This window comes from Arctopsyche grandis, chromosome 8, assembly GCF_051622035.1.
Source record: "Arctopsyche grandis isolate Sample6627 chromosome 8, ASM5162203v2, whole genome shotgun sequence".
Classification (NCBI taxonomy): domain Eukaryota; kingdom Metazoa; phylum Arthropoda; class Insecta; order Trichoptera; family Hydropsychidae; genus Arctopsyche; species Arctopsyche grandis.
The window spans coordinates 1,505,982-1,525,463 of NC_135362.1; the positions used below are offsets into that span (position 1 = coordinate 1,505,982).

At 32.6% G+C, this 19,482-nt stretch overlaps 1 protein-coding gene across 1 annotated transcript; it reads right to left on the bottom strand.

The window, feature by feature from the left end:
- Window positions 1–9,140: 9,140 nt before the first annotated feature.
- LOC143915574 (uncharacterized) lies at window positions 9,141–18,181 on the bottom strand. The gene is made up of 8 exons (XM_077436273.1): window positions 18,042–18,181; window positions 17,355–17,964; window positions 15,422–15,751; window positions 15,072–15,274; window positions 14,835–14,998; window positions 14,404–14,743; window positions 13,254–14,326; window positions 9,141–9,230 (listed from the first exon to the last, which is right to left on the bottom strand). The coding sequence occupies exons 2-8, from the start codon at window positions 17,957–17,959 to the stop codon at window positions 9,141–9,143; spliced, it is 2,805 nt and encodes a 934-aa protein (XP_077292399.1). The 5' UTR covers window positions 17,960–17,964; window positions 18,042–18,181.
- Window positions 18,182–19,482: the final 1,301 nt, after the last annotated feature.

The window sequence follows — 19,482 nt, forward strand, 5'->3', positions numbered from 1 at the left end:
CTTATATTGTACATTAGTTCGCAGTGTGCTCGAGTTTGGCTCCATTATATGGTCTCCCTATCTACTTCGTTACTCTCTAATGTTGGAACGAGTCCAAAGGAAATTCCTTAGATTTTTATATCTGAAGACATTTGGATTTTATCCATATCTGTTCCCTAGTGCCTTTGTCTTGGGATCTTTGGGTTTCAACTCCCTGGCAAAGAGAAGAGATTTATTTCTTGGGAAACATTTCGTAAAATTACTTAGAGGAGAGATTCACAATCCCACTATCCTGGAGAAACTAAAATTCTGGGCCCCGGAAAATCGTAGAGTTTTAAGAAAACATGATATATTTTTACCAATTAGGGCTAAATCAAACGTGCTCATGAACTCCCCCCTCTCGAGAGCTGTTCGACTCCTTAACTTACTGGCACATTACTTGGACCTATTCGATGCCAGTTATGTTGAGTTGGTGGAACACATCCTAAATAGCACGATATAAATTTTTCAATCTTATTTCTTTGTTTTTATTTTGTGTACATATTTTTTACTTGATTTTTATTATTTATTTATGATGTTTTTTTTTTTATTTATGATTTTTATTATTTTCTTATGTTTTTTTTATTTATGATTTTTATTATTTGTATTAAAATCACATTGACGCTTTGGGGCAACCTGTCAAGTCTCTGTGGTATTGATTTTTTTTAAAATAAAATAAAATAAAATAAATAAAATAATCAAAATCAAATGGCTATAAAGCGATTTCATTAGTTTCTTTGTTAGTAGGTAAAATTTTTTGCCGTGTAGATGATGAAATCCTCAAAGTAAAGTGCAATCGTCACTTTGCGATAGAGAAGAATAAAATTACAAAATAAAAAGAGACAGATAATAGTTCTCTTTGTGTGTGGACACGATTGCAACACGAACTTTTGAGTCTAGAGCACGTCGGAGGAATCCTTTTTGTCGGTGGGTGTTTGTCGACAGAAGGCCCTGGGGAATGTGCAATGTGCATTTTGAATTGCAGTAGACGTAGTAGAATGTGAAATTGCATAGCCGTAGGCCACCTCACTGTTACACCCAGCAATAAAGGGAAAACGCCAGATTTTCCGACTTTCGATGTGGAAAGAAATGTCAATTTTGTCCAGATTATTGAACTATGATTGCAAGAATGGAAATGGGTTGAAAACGGCATATGAAATTTACATATACGAGTTATTACTGAAGTTTTGAATACATATCTACATACATACGAATTTTAATATTTGTACTAATCTACAAATGTATGTATGGATATACAAGTACTTTTAAATAATTAATGTATTTATTTATTTATACGATCAAACAAATGACCATTTTACAGAAAGAAAAGAGAAAATACAATGCAAATAAATTTAGTAATAAAAATTTAGAAAAATATGAACAAAGTATTTGGATAAATCGTTTCTATTGACATTAAATAAATCAAACATATACACTTGTGCAATCTTGACATGGTTGAGTTCGATAAATTTATAATTGGTTGTAAACCTCGGCATATCAAGAAGAAGTACATGGAATCTGATTAAGCTCACCGATTCAGAGCAGTCGATAATGGCATTAAGAATACCAAATAAACATAAAATATCATTAATTATTCTTCTGTCACACAATTTTCATAAATTTATTTCTTTATAAATGATAAACCTGTTGACATGATAGTTACATATTTAAAAACAAATAATGTAGTGAACTTTTTTTTGACAGACTCCATTAAATTAATGTATGAACCGTTATTTTTGAAAGTGACAAAAGTCCAAATTTCAGTTCCAAAACACTATTTCTGTTCACAATTATTATCAATTATTTTAATTCGATATGTCTAGAATCTTGGTAAAGTAGAATAAACGTATTACAGACTACCAGTATTTTTAAATATTATAAAACATAATATTTAATATTTTGCGAGATATTTCGCGAAATGAAGAAAAGTGGACTTTTGCCACTTTCATATTTAACTTTCCAAATTTTACTGAATAAGGAGACCAAGTGGTAGAATTGTATTCTAATTGATTTCTTACTATAGACTTTTATAACATTTTAAAGTGGTTGGAGTTTCTTATTAGGAAACCTAGTAATTTGATGGCATTTTTTGTAACATATTTTATATGAGAATTGAATGTTAATTTTTCGTCAAAAAAAAACTCCTAATGGTTCTTAATTTTTTTTAATATACCCATAGAACAGATACAAAGTAATAATATTTCTATTCCATACTATGTTTGTAGTTAATTTATTTATTTTTAATATGTAGTTGTATACATGTTAAATTAATATAATGAACTTGTTTTATAATATTCAACTTGATGGCTATAAATTTTAGAAGAAATAAAATATTCATGTAATTTTACTCGAAATTAATTTCATAACAGCATTTTAATATGTAACGAGAATATTTAATCACCCTGTACACTTTTCTTTCGGTTTAAATTAGAAACACCGAAAAGTATGTGCAAAGAAAATATTTAATTTCAATAGCGCCTATTTTATGCAATATATAATACATGCACGAAATCGTAAGATCTTGATTGCTTGTTTTGTTCGACACGGCGCAAAAATATAGAAATGAGTTTTATCGGAAAATATTTAACAGCAAATTATATAATATATATTTATTCAGTCATCTCGCAAGCACATTTTTTATTCCTTATCAACCGAGATGTTTAAATAAATTCGATTTAAACGACCTCGAATCCTTTTGATATGACGTTTGAAGTCATTCAACCGTCGCTTTCTCTTTGTCCAACTTTTCAGTTGTACGAACGGGCAGGGTTTTGGCAAAATATTTCGACAATAAAAGGCGTTCGAGTGTTGTTTCTGCTTAATGAGATTTGAGCCATTGTCTGCCCAGGACAAATATCATAGAAATACTCAAACAGACAAGCGAAAAGTTCCTCACAAAAAGCACCCATACATACGCATACCTTCAACGTTACATCATTGTGCTCTTTTATATGACACATTTCGAAACACTTTCGACTCGCATCTTCGTGATGAATAGCATTTCTGATTACTTCAAGTTCGAGTCGTTTCTTCAAATAATACGTAGGAGGACTTAGGTTCAATTTTCCAAGTAGCGCTTCGTATATTTGTCGGATATATTTCATCGGAACATACTCGCGTGCCCCGCTCCCCGTCTCAAGCGAGCTCTCATCCTTCGCAGAATGATGAAAATTTATGGAAAACTCACGGGAAAATTATAGCCCAAGTCCTGCTTTTCCTACCGCCATCACCTCGGTTGACTAATGATTCGACGATTTATCACGCACGAACGTTTTTCCTTCGAAGATCGGACACCTTCAATCATCCCACTCGAGGTTTGAGCACCAATATAAACAAGCGATCATAATTTTCCACGAAAAAGAAAGAATAGCCTTTCTCAGTTTGATATATTTTTATCGAAACACTGTCAGCGTTAAGTTATTGCGACGTAGACTTATATTAAGTCGTGAAATGCGGAAAAGTTTTCCGACAGCGCGAGTTTTTCCCACGAAAAATACACACAAACACACATATGTACATATATACACGTACATTTGCAAAGTTTTCCGGCTAAGAAACGCCACTTGGCCGCATAAGGCGCGCATGTCGGTCCAGAAGCGTAAAAAGAAAATATAAATCGGAACTCACGCGTGGAAAATCTTTCAGTTTCAACGGAAAATTTTGGGTCTCGCCTCGTCTGCAAAAACTATGAGATGCCTCACTCGATTTTAACTGTTTGCTCTATAAAACACACTTTTTGTATTTTTTAGATTTGTTTCTGGTGAAATGCTCGTCAAAACATAAAATATTGTAATATGTACAGTATTGCAAATGTTAAAAGTCAAAGTGCTTTATTGCTATTACACCATAAATCACAAATAACTCTTTTACAAAATTCATCACTAATCACTATTGCTTTTTATATTGATTTCTCATGAAGGTTCAATCAATTTAAAAGAACTTGCTTGTTGCCTTATCCTCTCTCACAAAAGTTTTCCATAGAGTTCTACCAGATGGCATACATATGTATGATATACACGTGTACAAATGTATGTACATATGTATATGTACACCACGTGGGAGTATTTTATGTGTCGCTTGCATCATCCAAATAGCCAAGATTTCAAAAGCTTCACTGAGCTTTTGTGTTGTCCGCTCGGCAAAGCCGAAACGAGTTCGCAAGTAAAATGAGAATTTCGTATAAAAATATAATATGTATATGTGAGATCAAATCAAAAAATAGATTTATTTATTTAAAAATCAACAGGCCTCAGATGTAGAAATTCATACAAACAAAGAATAAATATAACAAAAAAACATCTGAACCCAATTATAGATTTTTACAAACATATATCTTGTACACATAGACAAAGAAATGAATAAAAACTAAAATATGACTAAATAGGACAATGCATAATTAAACTTAAAGTGATATAATATAATTGGATAAAGAATATATAATAGAAATGGAAATAGAAATTGATCAATCAGTCAAGACTCTCCTGATGGTAGTCCTGAATTGATGTAAGGAATTACCGAATGAATCAACCTCATTCAGCTTCCCATTAAGCATACAATAAACACGTTGTAGATAGAAATGTTTTAGGGAATTGGTTTTGAAAAGATTCAGTGAAAAGAGCGCAACGTGTCTAGAATACCTAACTGGAATCCTGAAACCAACCTTACTCAGTAAATCAGATCAAGGAAACCATTTAGGAGCTCAAAAACAAATGTAGCATCAGTGAGTCGTCGCCTGACAGAAATATTGTTAAAGGATAGGATTTTTAAAGTATCGGGAACAGTAGTATGGGCGTAGGTAGGAAAACGGTAGCTTAAGAGGGCTGTACACCCGAAACCTTAATTTTGTTACCGTTCCTTTCTTCGATATATATATTGAGTGTATGTATATATTGAGTGAATTCGACAATATATATCAATATATATATTGAGTGAATGCGACAGTTGCGCTTCGACCAGATAAAACGTATTTTAAATTGACAAAATCAAGGTTTCGTATTCTACTATTTTCTCATCCAAAACTGGACCAATTTTTAAAAAAAATTCATCATCGGTATGAGAAAGATACTTTCTGTGCATCTATCGGCGTATTTTTTTAAAAATCGACCGTTAAATAAGCACGCTGGACTCGTTTCGTGGGTGTAAAAAAGAGGCGATTTTATAGATTTTTGGCGGCGCCTACCTCCTTTAAAAAATAATTAATCAAAAAAATAAAACCATAGATGCACCCCAATGGTGGATATCCATAGCATATTAAAAAATAATTACTCTAGTGCCATAATTGAGGAAGGGAGAAGTATAGTACGTTTGTATGGACAAGGTGTTGCTGTCCAGCCCGCCCTCTTAAGGATTTAATAAATTTTAGTTGGACTTTTTCAATACAATTAATATGGGATAAATAAAAAGGCAACCAGATAATTGAGGCAAATATAATACATGTTTAGATGTGATAAAATTGATTTTTGTAGTGAAAAAGATACAGTCTACAGAGCAGGGTAGTGATGTTTGCAACTACATTTTGTTGGATACTCATTGTTACGGAAATTGGATGTCACCATTGATTGCTTCCGAGCTAGTGACTAGAAATCGTCGAAATTACACGACGAGACGGTTGGAATTAGAGCATTGCAAGATATCGAATTGGCCAATTAATAAGAGCTAGATTCCGGAAAGTGGCGAAGCTCAAATATTGACAGTGACTTGTGGGGATTTTAATCCCCTAGAATCCTCGGAGGTGCTCTTCATTCCCTCAACCCCTTGTCGACCACCCTATGCAAACTTGCTAAATCCCCTTTGACGTGTACAACTCGACTACTCGACAGCTTTGTGTTTGACCACGATGCATATTTGCACCGGACGAGTGTTTGCCTCTTCCGACTGCTCAAATTTTGAAACGTTTCATTTCCATTTTTTGACGTGAAATCTGATGTCTATTTACGACAGTACATAACTGTATCGCGCTGTCGAAATATCATAGAAAAAAATGGCGGCTTGCAAGAATAATAATTAGTCGGTCTGATGACTTAATGTCAATCTACAATAATTGTGTGTACAGAAGTGAAAATGAAAATTAAACTAGACGGAGTTGCTGTGAATCGTTGAGAATCGTTTCACTCACTAAATATGACAATGATTTTTGTTGGCTTGATCTTTTGTTTTGTAGATATTTTATTTTTACATAGATATATACATATGTATATACCAGGAAGGCTTGATAAGAATAACTCAATGCGCCTTCCCGGATTATTAATTACAAACAATGCACAATTTTATTATTTATTTTTATATTTATTTTATTATGTAGGATATTGTGACGCATTAGGTTCTTCCTGTAATGCCACAATGGTCCAAAACGTTAAATAAATAAATTATTATATATGTAAATCACTGTATTTCCAGAAGTAGAAGAACACGAAATAACAATTGATTAATTAATTAATTAGAGAATTAATCCATTGAGACATCTATGGATTTAGATTTTACAAATTATACACACAATAAATACAGAAGATTTGTGACAACAGGAAAGATGATTTTTTGCCAATTTTCAGATAAAATTGGCAAACTAGATCAGTTGCTATATGATCAGTAATTAAATACAATGATAAGTATTTAAATAATAAGAGCAGTAATTAAACCAAAATGATCATTATAAAAAAAGAAATGATAAGATTTAAAAATAAATGATCAATTATTAAATGAAACGATCAGTTTTACGCATTCTGACAGATTAAGTAGAGCCAATGTTGCCATATCGGATCGTTTTCGGTAGTGTTTTGATTTCTCAATTTTTACCTGGATTTCGAATTCGTTTTTCAACTGGCTTTCTTTCACTTTAAGAACTTGAATATCGTTCATAAACAAATATTCTTGCGTGTCTGTTAACTTAATAAATACCGACCCTAACAACCAAATCTTAAATTAATAGGGCAACCCCAAATGTACCCTAACCTAACCTGACCCTTAAATAGAAAGTGCTGCTAAGATCTAAGATGAGCGACGCGCTATCATTCAACTGTCAAAAATTATAATTTATTTGGTTTTACTGATCATTTATATTATTTATCTGATCACTTATATAATTAATTACTGATCGGAAAAATTGTTATTTACTGATCGAAAAATGAATATTTACTGATCGTTTATAGTATTTAACTGATCGCTTATTTAGTAAATTACTGATCATTGATCCTTATTTTTAACTGATCATTTTAGTTATTTTTTAACCTACCAAATAATTAGTTCACTTTTTGTATAGATTGTGATAGTGATTTTTTTTATTGCTTTGAAAAACTTATTTATAAATTATCTATCAAATTTTAAAATATACTTTTTTTTTACACATTTTTTTACGGAATACAAACGTGTAACTATAGTATATTTTTGACTTAATTATAAACATTTCAAAGCAATACAAAATCACAATTAACCACTTAATCGCCACGCGTTTTGGCACAGCAGTACTAGATTTTGAATTAAAGACTCGAATTCGGTGGGTTAAGCTTAACAAAGATTGACAAGTTTCCGCTCCGGTAATATTTTTTGTTTCTCAGTGTTTATAAATAAATATGCTACCCAATCTGTAAAATGTACATATGTATTTCTCGCAAAAAAAATCTGTATATCGAATTTGTCTATATATGTCTCTATAAAGATAATGTTAATGTTTGTAATTGGCCAGAAAGGCACACTGAGTTTACTTGCTAAGCCTTCCTGGTATAAATTTTTATTTCATACAACATGAAAACTCGCCTTTACAGATTGCCCCAAAGTGACAAGTGCACTTATACAGATACAATACAATCAATATACATAAGCATTTTATACAAAGCGAATGCATACAAACAACAACAGTGGCATCTATGAAGAAGTTTTGCAGAAAAATGCAGCATTTTATAATCAAATTGACGAGCTTCCAGACACTGTATAACTAAAGATTAGCAAGAGAGATAGGAAAGGAGATGCCAATTTTCACAGGAACCGTTTCAACGAAAATCTGAAAAATTGACAAATTCTGATAGGAAACGATCGACCTGGAGTCACAAACAATGGTTTGGCCAGCAGCTGGACTCTATTGAGACTCGAACCCGTGACCACTTTGCTCGAAAGCATAATATGATAACAAATAGTCCACGCCGCTGGTTGTATATGTATTAATTTATATTTTTGGACCATTGTGGCATTACAGGAAGAACCTAATGCGAACCACAATGGTCTACATTTGAAAAAAAAAGAGAGAAACACAAAAATAATATACATGCATATAATAAAAAGAAAAAGCAAAAGCAGAAAAACATGACGAAAAAAATAGTAAACGAAAAAAGACAAAAGAAGGTAAAAATGAAGGTAAGGTGAAAAAATCAATAAAATCCTCAAATCCTATTCTTAGTTTCACATTGAATATAAAGTGAGTATACATTGAATATATATATTTAAACATTAGTTCGGACCATTGTGGCATTACAGGAAGAACCAAATGCGCCACAATGGCCTCCACAAGAAAATAAGAGAGAAAAATAAAAAAATCATAATAATAATAGTAATAATTCATAGAAAAAGCAGAAAAATACTATAAAACAAAAGAAAAAAAGTACATATTATATAGTATTATATATATACATTTTAGAATGTTTATAAAATGGCAGCTTTGGTTTTAACGTTTCCAGTTTGTATGTATGTATGTACTATGTAAATGAGCGTAAGCACTAACTTCGGCTTGTGTGGGGTTTTATTTACAGTGCTTCAATTAACAATCTATTGTTCATAATGCTACAAAATCCCCGCTTATGACTCATTAACGCTACCCCTTAATTGACTGGAATGAATAAACAAGAGAAATTGAAAATGTAGCAAAATTTCAACGTACCCGGCGAGATAAAGTGTGAGCTCCTACAAAACGATCTTGAAATCTTCTTTCGCGGAATAAATTACGAATTTAAAGTGCCTCCACGGCCCGGCACTGATTTAATTAAGGGTGCGTTGTGCCAGGGGTCGTGCAACTTTTCGTCGACGTCTCCCGTTAACCGGGGGCAATTAACGGCGTTGGCGTTAAGTGTTTTGTACCGCCGAAACCACTTTGTTCCCGATTTGTGCCTTAGGAGATCCGTATAAATTACCCAGGTCCATTACCATCTAGGAACGGGACCTCCGGGAAGACTTTCGCCCAAAATGGCGCCCTTTCCCATCAACGCTAATGCTCCTACAGTTGCCGACCGCTGAGCGGTGCAATAACCCTCGAAAATAATCTGGACGCACTCGTATCGTTGCTTTCACTACAAACATCCACAGGACGTTAATAAAATAAAAAAAAAAACAATTGTATGTGAGCCACACACAATAGAAGAGTAAACTTTTAAGGTTGTCTGAATTAAAAATTTGAAAAAAATAAACGTTATATCGATAAGAATTTCAGTGAGCCATAGTAAGTTTCAGTTGGATAGGACGAACGATCTTCAACCACAGGAATAAATAAAAATTATAAAAGATCTGTCAACTGTTTTGCAAAAGCAATTTGTTGTCCGAATTGTTTGGAGGAATCTCGCTTACAGTACATTCTGAGGATGAAGACGTTGATTTTGAATTATAGTTATAAAACCAATAAGTATTTGGCGTGTACTGTGTTTTCATTCCACGTTTATTTATTTATTTATATATATATATATATATTTAAAAATACTAATAGAAAATACCATTAAGAATAACCGTAGCCTGAAAAAGTGCAAACAGGATCTTTTCTTAGGCAAAAACCAAATGATCGCAATCAGATCAGAGAGCGGAGTAATAATTAGGAATAGAGAAGAAATCATAGACAGAGTTTACACGTTCTATGCAAAACTATACGAGAACGACAACGGCCAATTCCCCGCTCTGGAATCGACACACGGCCAAAGGGTTCCTGCAGTATTGCCTAGCGAAGTAGAGGCCGCGCTAAAAACTGCAAAGAACGGTAAAACCCCAGGGGAAGATAATATTCCCATTGACTTACTAAAATGTGGCGGCCCCCCCTAATTAATATCTTAGCTAGGCTTTTCAGCAAATGCATCCAGAACCAAGCTATACCAGAAGGATGGAATAACGCAACTATCATTTTAATACACAAAAAAGGCGACAAAAGCGATATCAAGAACTACCGACCCATTAGTCTACTTTCAGCGGTCTACAAGCTCTTCACGAAGGTTATTACAGAAAGGCTGAAGAATATCCTCGACGAGAACCAACCTATAGAGCAGGCAGGGTTTAGGGCAAATTTCAGCACAATGGACCACCTCCAAGTAGTTGGCGAACTAATCGAGCGCGCCAACGAATATCAACGGCCATTGTGCCTAGGTTTCGTCGATTATGAGAAAGCCTTCGATACAGTTAGTCATAATGCAGTACTTAACGCTCTAAAAACACAGGGAGTGCCGGAACCCTATGTGGGACTGTTAGCTGCAATATATAAGAATGCCACAGCTTCGGTTAAAATTTTTTCAGGTACAGATAGATTTAGCATAGGAAAAGGAGTAAGACAAGGAGATACAATCTCGCCCAAGTTATTCAATGCGGTGCTTGAGGGAGTTTTCAGGAAATTGGATTGGGATACAGCCGGAGTAAGCATCAATGGTCGCTTTTTGAGTCACCTTCGGTTCGCAGACGATATAGTTTTAGTAGCTCGTGATTCAGCTGACCTACTTATCAGACTAACACAGCTGGACAGGGAAAGTAGAAAAGTAGGATTAAAAATTAACGTAGATAAGACTAAACTAATGTTCAATAGTTATTGCATGCCTGATAGCATCCCCTTAGATGATAAACCAGTAGAAGTAGTAAATAATTATTTATATTTAGGTCAAATAATTGACATGTCTGGTAGTAAAAATGAAGAGATAAAGAGACGTATGAAATTAGGGTGGAGTGCATTTGGACGGATGAATGCTGTTTTTAAATCAAAAATGCCACTCTGCCTGAAGAAAAGGATCTTTGATCAATGCGTTTTGCCAGTGATGACGTATGGATGTGAAACTTGGACACTGAACGCCAAGATGCAAAATAAAATCCAATGCACTCAAAGAAGTATGGAACGCTGTATGCTTGGCATAACGAGGAAAGACAGGAAGCGGAACACGTGGGTGAGAAATATGACAAGGGTAGTGGACATAGTGGATAGAGTGAAGAGATTGAAATGGCAATGGGCGGGTCACGTAGCTAGGAGGATGGACGAAAGGTGGACAAAAGAAGTGCTTGAATGGTACCCGAGAGAAGGCAAAAGAGTAAAAGGAAGACCGCAAGGAAGATGGGTGAACGAAATTAGGAAAATGTGCGGAATGAGATGGATGAGTGTTGCGCAAAACAGAGACGAGTGGAAGCGTGTTGGAGAGGCCTTCATCCAGCAGTGGATGGCGAATGGCTGTAAATGATGATGATGATGATTTAAAAATACATCTTAATTATTATACTTAACTCTAAAATTTATAATTAACTTATATGTACTGTTCCTCACAGAGGTGTCTCTTCGCACCTCGCAGGAATGCATCCATGTTTTTAGCAGACCTGATGCATTCAGGGAGGGCATTATACATGAGCACACCCCTGTGAAAACACCCCCAGCCGTCTTATTCTTTCTTACTCTACTTACAACTAGTTTTTCCTTATTTCTAGTATAAAACTATTATCTCTATAACTTATGATCTAACTTATAAACAAAAGACAATGTAATAATATTTAGACTAATTCTAATAATCATCCATCCTAATTCATCTAACATACTTCCAATACTCTTAAATCTACTCACATTCAAAATACCTCTCATAGCTTTATTCTGTATTTTTTGCATTTTTTCTAAATCTTGGCCACTAAAAAAATTAAGCACAGTGGCACAATAAACCACATGTGGCAAGACAGTTGAATTAAACACTAAAATTTTACTTTTTTTACTTAAAATATTTCTTAATCTACATAATATACCAACTTTTCTAGCCATTTTTTTTATTATATAGTCAGCATGCATTTTAAAATTTAGTCCTGAGTCTATGTATACTCCTAAGTATTTTATATTTTCAACTTTTTCAATTAACTTATCATCAATTCTAATTTCATTCAATATATTTTTATTTTTACCATTCAACCACATAATTTTTGTTTTATTCACATTCAGCTTTAATTTATTTTCACACAACCAGTCATTCACATAATTTATTTCTATATTTAAAATCTCAGACATTACATCAACATTCTTTCCAATTATATATATATCAATGTATCATCTGCAAACAAATGTATTTTACACTTCTTAATTACAATTGGGTCCCAATTTGGACCCTTGCGGCACTCCATGAGGTGTTACAAATTCAGAGGATAACACCTTATCAATTTTTAATATTTGCCGTCTATTATTTAAGTATGATTGAAGCCACTTTAATACTATACCAATGATTCCTAACTTATATAATTTTTGTAATAAAATATTTCTATCTAATGTCTCAAACGCTCGTTTAAAATCTAGAAAAACTGCTCCAACAACCATGCTAGATTCATCCATCGCCTCCATCCAATCAGAAATCACCAATTGGATAGCGGTTTCTGTTGAATGTTTCACTCTAAATCCAGACTGTTCCACAACCAAACAATCATTTATACTAATGAACTCTTTCAATTGAATCATAACGATTTCCTCCAGCATCTTCTCAACAATTGGTAACATATTGATGGGCCTCATTTCACTGGCTTTATGTGTACCAGTAACCTTTGGTACCGGTACAATAGTAGATACCTTCCATGCATCCGGGACGGATCCCACTTCTAACGATTTATTTATTAATTTCAGTAACTGAGGTCCAACTATGTCCCAAGTGTTGATTAAAATATCTAGAGTCAATCCATCCATACTAGAAACTGATTTCATGCCCTTCAATACACCATTTAATCCCCCCATTTCCACTAATTTAAACCTTTCAAACTTATTTAAATCCATACTAATGTCATAATTCACACTATTATACCTTGTTTGTATTGAATCAACTATATCATTCACGCTATTGATGTAAAACTCATGAGAATGTCATTTTAAACACGTGAGAATGTCATTTTAAGTTTCCTTCCCCACATATTTCTGGTTGAAGTTTTGGCTAACACAAACAAGTCGAAACCTTGCAATGTTGCCGAGATACAAAATAAGATACTCATTGGTAGGAGATAGGGATAAAGAATCCCAAATATCCAAATGAGACCAAACAAAAAAAATACGAGGATACTAATTGTACTGTTTCTTCGAATTTGGAGTGTCCTAGTTGTTGCAACGTGGCTTTTGTTTTAACTTTGAACACAATATGAAAAAATAATATTGAGTTGATGATAACAATTAGGAAAATTGGAAGGAATACTGTGAGCCAAAACCCCAAACCATTTGGGTAGCAGATTATCGCTGATTGTTCTATCGAATCATAACATGTTGGATTGTTTTCGTTTTTTTCATCAATACTTATTTGATAAGTGTTTTTCATATTATAATTTGTAGGATCAATAAACACCAAGGGCAACACAAGTACCAAAGGAAAAATCCAACCACAAATGCAGGATTTGAGGAGCCTGTGGCTGGAATTGGTATTAGAAACGTACATCAACTTTCTGTACGAAAGCACAGCTGTTATCAGCATCCAAATGAATGTAGAAAGCACACTGTAGTGAACTACCGGGCCCAAGATTGGGCAGATGGTGTCGATTTTTGGAGAACTTTTCAAAAATATGTTTCCTAAAAATATAATTAACATAAGTCCTATGGCTACTGACAAATTTAGATACTCTTTATTGGTAAGTTCCTTCTTCCATCGTTCGAACAGTATCGCAGTGTTACAGATGACTATCAGACCAATTAGTAATGCCGCACACCCACAGTAAGTGATAACAGAAAGAATCCAATAATGATTATTAATATTTTTTGTCTTGGACTGCATTAGTAGTGCAAAATGCGTTAAGTGATTCCATCGACACGTGACCATTCCTGTGATTTTATCCCGAAACATTTCAGATCCTTTACTTGACCAACCTCCATTTTTAAAAAGAGTATAATCCCAAAAGACACATTTCACACATTCATTTTCATTCGACTTTAGGTGAATATCTATATATTGTTTATCATTGAATAATGTCATATTCGATTTACATATACTGATAATTTTACTGTTGATTTTCCAAATAGTTTGTTTTTGATCCGGTTGAAAAAATTTTTCTTTATCCATCACTGCTACAACTAGTTTTCCATTAAAATTTATAGAGTTTGATATATCCACCATGATGTCTGTATCATTCGTTACTTCTGTTCCGCAATTCAATTTAGCTAAAATAAACGAAATATAACATTCAAAAAAAAATTGTCACATACTAATGTGTAATGACGAATTATGGTACAATTACCTTTCGCATTGATCGAAAATTTAATATTACTATTGGTCATATCATCGGAAGTAATATTATTCACCAGTATACATAGACTGGCATTCTGCTCTCCAGTATCAGCAGCTCCAACAATTATATGTTTCGATGGATAATAGAATGTTCTATTCTTTATGTCCACTTTGAATAAAATTTCATCTATTTTTTTTGTTATTTCATTTGAGACATTCTCTGTTGAATTTGAAATAATACGATTTAAGTTGTCGACAACTTTATGAATGTCTTTTTCTTCAATGCGTTCCGTAACATTTCCATCGAGAAAGGAATGTATGCTTTCATCAATATCTTTCATATTATTAACCTAAAAACGGTAAAATATTTCATATAACGTTAAAGAATGAAATAATTTTATTCATATATTATATTTAGAAAATAAAAAAAAATGAACAAACTTCTGTATATGGTACAAATGATAGTTTATATATTTTAGGGCATTTAGACTCCCAGCCATATCGATTAATTTTGCCGGATTTAACACATGAATATTTACAGTGGTTACAATGTGGTTCATATTTACACTCTTCAGAGTAATTATTTTCAAGTGGGATATTATCATCTAACAATGAAATTGAAAAACAAATAAAGTTCATATTTATGAATGTAAACAAATCAAAGGTACACTTTCTTACCTGCAGCAGCAATACTTTTTGAGTCTGGAAAACAAAGCGGACTATCAATTCTTACTATTTCAGGCATATTAACATAGATGCTTCCGTGGTCATTTATTTCGTAGTAAGAAATATTACCGCGATAAATAACACCTCCATTTATGTATACTTTTTTAAGAATATATTTACTCAAATCAATTTCCCGTTCATATGATTTAAATAAACTGTGAACAGCCAGAAATTATTTTATGTATTAAGATTATAATATGGAAATAAATGTACATATATATATATATATATATATATATATATATATATATATATATATATATATATATATATATATATATATATATATATATATATATTACTTTTGAAGCTGCAGAAAGTAATGATTTTCAACATCAGATATATTTATTGGTTTCGGGAAATTGAATTCGATATCGTAAATTTCTTTCAAATCATGAATTTTATTAATGAAAAAAAATTTACGACTAATATTATATTCCCATTTAGTAGTATTACTGATGCACCAATAATATCCATCTGCACCAGTCTCAATGCTGAAGTGTGATGATTGGTTCAAATTTGTTACATTGACTTTGGTCGGATAAAATCTTGCAGAATCAGTAAAACAGATAATATCAGATGGTGATACTAAGATGCTTTCTTCGCATTCAATGGAGACGAACAGTTTCCATCTGAAAATTTCAGTAAATATGATAAACCGCTAATTTTACAAAATAAGTATTCCAAAATTCAATAAAACGTGTCGTGACAAATTAACACAGATTTATAATATATATATATTTTTTTTTTTTGGGTACATTTGTACTAGTATACATATGTGTTTCGCTTTTTATAGAAAAAAGGTGCTGGCATATTTTGTTAAGCTTTTAATTCATTACAGCACTTTTGATATACATTTATACATATGTATATTAGCATCTAGCTCATACTACATACATATATGTATAGGTAGATGCCATTGCGCTTTTCTGTTGTATTCCATTATAAAAAAAAACACACTGCATACGAAATATATGTACATATAATAAATAGGGGTTTAGCTTTATTTAACTTAAGTAGAATAGATAAATATACAGTATACTCTCGATTATCCGGTTGCGGATTATCTGTGCTTGAAAAATAATAATTAATTTTCAAAAATTAATTTAATATTTTTCTTATATGATTATGTGACGCACCGATTGATGCGACCGTAAACACGCGAACACGTGTTGCGGAAACGCATCAGAACTCATGAAATTAAACTTTTGATGATTGGGAAAGCAAAAAAACCTCCATCTTTTAAGGGATCTGAAATGAAAAATCTTCCCATTGATTATTATAGTCAGAAAGGGGCATAAATGGACAGGAAAATATTTGAAGATTGGTTTAAAAAGAAATGGGTTCCAGAAGTGCAAGATTTAAAAAAAAATAAGGGATTGCCACAGAAAGCAGTATTGTTATTAAATAATGCCCCTTCTCATCCGAACGAAAGCATATTGGAAACAGACGATGGACTTATGTATGGTTAAAAAAAATTGCCCTCTAATGTGACATATTTGATTCAGCTCATGGACCAAGGTGTTATATCATCAATGAAACGTCTTTATCGTCAAAGTCTTCTGAAAACTCTTGTTGAGGAATATGACAACCCGATCATTTTCTGGAAAAAAATGACGATATTGGATGTTATACACGGAATAACACAATCTTGGTCAAAAGTAAATCCAGTAACACTTGTACGATCATGGAGAAAGATTCTTCCTGCTATGGAAACAGATCTAGTGGATTCTGAAGAGAATGAATTTAGTGGATTCTGAAGCAAATGATATATCTGAAATATGTGGATTTTTGAAAAATTTAAAATGTTTTGAAAACGTGGATAAGGAAAATATCGAGTATGTAGTGGCTCAATCATGATTTAAATGATCCAGATTTTAAACGCATGGATGATGCAGATATCTTTTATTTTGTTTCTCAAGAGGAAGAAAATGAGATTGACACTACAAGTGGAGATGATACCAGTGGTTACGTTAGTCATAAAACGGTACAACTCTAGTACTAACTACTAACAGCCACTTATCTGCTTAACTATGAGCGTTTTTCTTAATAAATAATGAGTATTAAAATTATGAATCAAAAATTTGTGTTGTAAATATGATATTACATATATTCGAAACCAAGTCAAAATTTGATGATTCGGATTATCCGCGTTTTTCAATTATCCGTGTCCTTTCTCCCCAGCATTAGCCCGGATAATCGAGAGTGCACTGTATTTCGTTATTTAACACTTACTTTGGATTATATTCTGAATATATTTTTAAACTCATCCTCGGTTTTTCAACAGGATGTTCGTATACGGCATCGTTAGTATGATTCGAATCATATGGTTTTATCGGTTTTACTATACATAATCTATATAGCTTGTCATCGCAATCTCGTGTTACAAACTTTTGTGATTTTATATCAATGGCTAGACACGCTGATGCGGATGTGTTTATTTTATTTTGATACCCGCTATATCCATCGACCAGGTCTAAAAGCAACGGCTGACCCATATCTGGGTCCTCATGACGCCATTTGATGATGGGCCCATCATCATACGCTCGCCGGTAATCTGTCCAATATAATGTTGTGGATGTGTTGATGTTATTTGAAGAAACCAAGTATGAAAAATTGATAGGAACAGCGTTTCCGTTACATCCAGTATATTTGTTCATGTACGATTCCTCTTTTTTAAGTTTTAGACACAGAGTGGTATTCTCAATCACGACTTTTTTATACAAATATGGACAAGAAACATTATTCTCGTCAACTGCTTTTACACATCCAAAAAAAAATATAGTTGTAATGCAGATTAAATACATCACTATTTTTTTGGATAATTCGTGATTTTTCATATTTCCTGAAGTGAAATAAAATTAATTTTCACAATTATGCTATATATAAATAATTAATTAATTAATCAATCTGTATTCTTACATATATTGCACGTCTGAAATAATATTAAAGTTTTTCTTAAATATATGTTGTAGACTTCACTTTTATAACATATACGTACTTCACATACCACAGCACTATATATTAAACCTTTAAATTCACACTGAAACGAATTGTACACTATATTTTATATTTTACTTGAATCTTATCATATATTTAGTTAGTGACACACGAAATATATGTATTTACATACATATGTGAACATACATAGGGCCGACGAGAGGGAGGGGGGATCCGATGTAAATTTTAAGGGCCCGGACCGATATTGATATTTTAAATATTACTATTTGCCTGTGTGCACATAATTGTACACTTGGTAAAATATCGCAATTCGGATCAATGGAATTAATAACACTGTTCGACACGAAAAATGGTTCAGAGACGAGATATGACTTTTCTTATAGATCTTTGCCCAGTAAACATGAAACTGAACAAGAATAGTCGGAATATAATTTTTTTAAGTGGAATTTTATTTAATTCTCATATAAAGACAGTTTTAAATATTATTCCTATTAATTCAATTCAGATTCGTGTAAATACGAGTAAATAATAGTAAGAGATTTAAGCACGAAATTTTACCGATTTAAAATTCAGCACACTTCCAATTAACCATTTTAAATGAAAATAAAAAATGGTGTGGCCAGAACACTATCCCAATAAACATTTTTCAATAGAAAATACTCAATATAAAATAGTATTAACAGTGGAAAAAAATCCCAAGTGAAAATACGTACTTTTGACTTTTGATTTGAACTGGACGACTACTTAGAGAAATTTGAAAGCTGAAAAGTACTACAAATGAAAGATAAAATACTTGAATATATATTTCAATATTCATTTTGAACAGGAAATTGGCAGATTTTGAGACATCGATCAAACAGCACCAAGATATAGAAAAATCGCGTGATTTTTTCATACAATCAACATTTTTTATTACCAGATTCGTGTTTACTGGGCATAGATCTATAAAAAAATCATATCTCATCTTTAAACCAAAAAAAAGTCGTCATTTGTCGAACAGTGTGATTTGAAATTTAATAAATGTTTGTGAAAAAAAATTCAAGCTCCGTCTCTTTCCACGATATACGATTCCAAGGGGAGACGTGTTAGTGAACATCAATACACACGCAAGCACGTATTAGATAATTATTATATACGATTCTAAATACAAATACATGTATTTATTTAATTCTAAGTGTTAATTACTTTTTGATCAACGCAGGCCCAGATCGGGCATTTGCCACCCCAAAAAATTTCCCCAAGGGAAGTATTAAAATTCATTAAAAGATAAAATTTTGGGCCGAATATTGTTTACATTGCCAATAACAGTTATCAGTGGTGAAAGAAGTTTTTCCAAATTAAAGATCATAAAAAAATATTTAAGATCCACAATGACTCAAGATAGACTACAGTGTTAGGGGTT

Bases quoted from the DNA above. Each gene is read 5' to 3' on its own strand.
- LOC143915574 (XM_077436273.1), bottom strand. From the start codon at position 17,959: ATGAAAAATCACGAATTATCCAAAAAAATAGTGATGTATTTAATCTGC. The intron at 15,752-17,354 runs GTAAGTGTTAAA...TGAAATTTTCAG, and splicing joins TATTCAGAATATAATCCAAA to ATGGAAACTGTTCGTCTCCA. The intron at 15,275-15,421 runs GTAATATATATA...GGCTGTTCACAG, and splicing joins TACTTTCTGCAGCTTCAAAA to TTTATTTAAATCATATGAAC.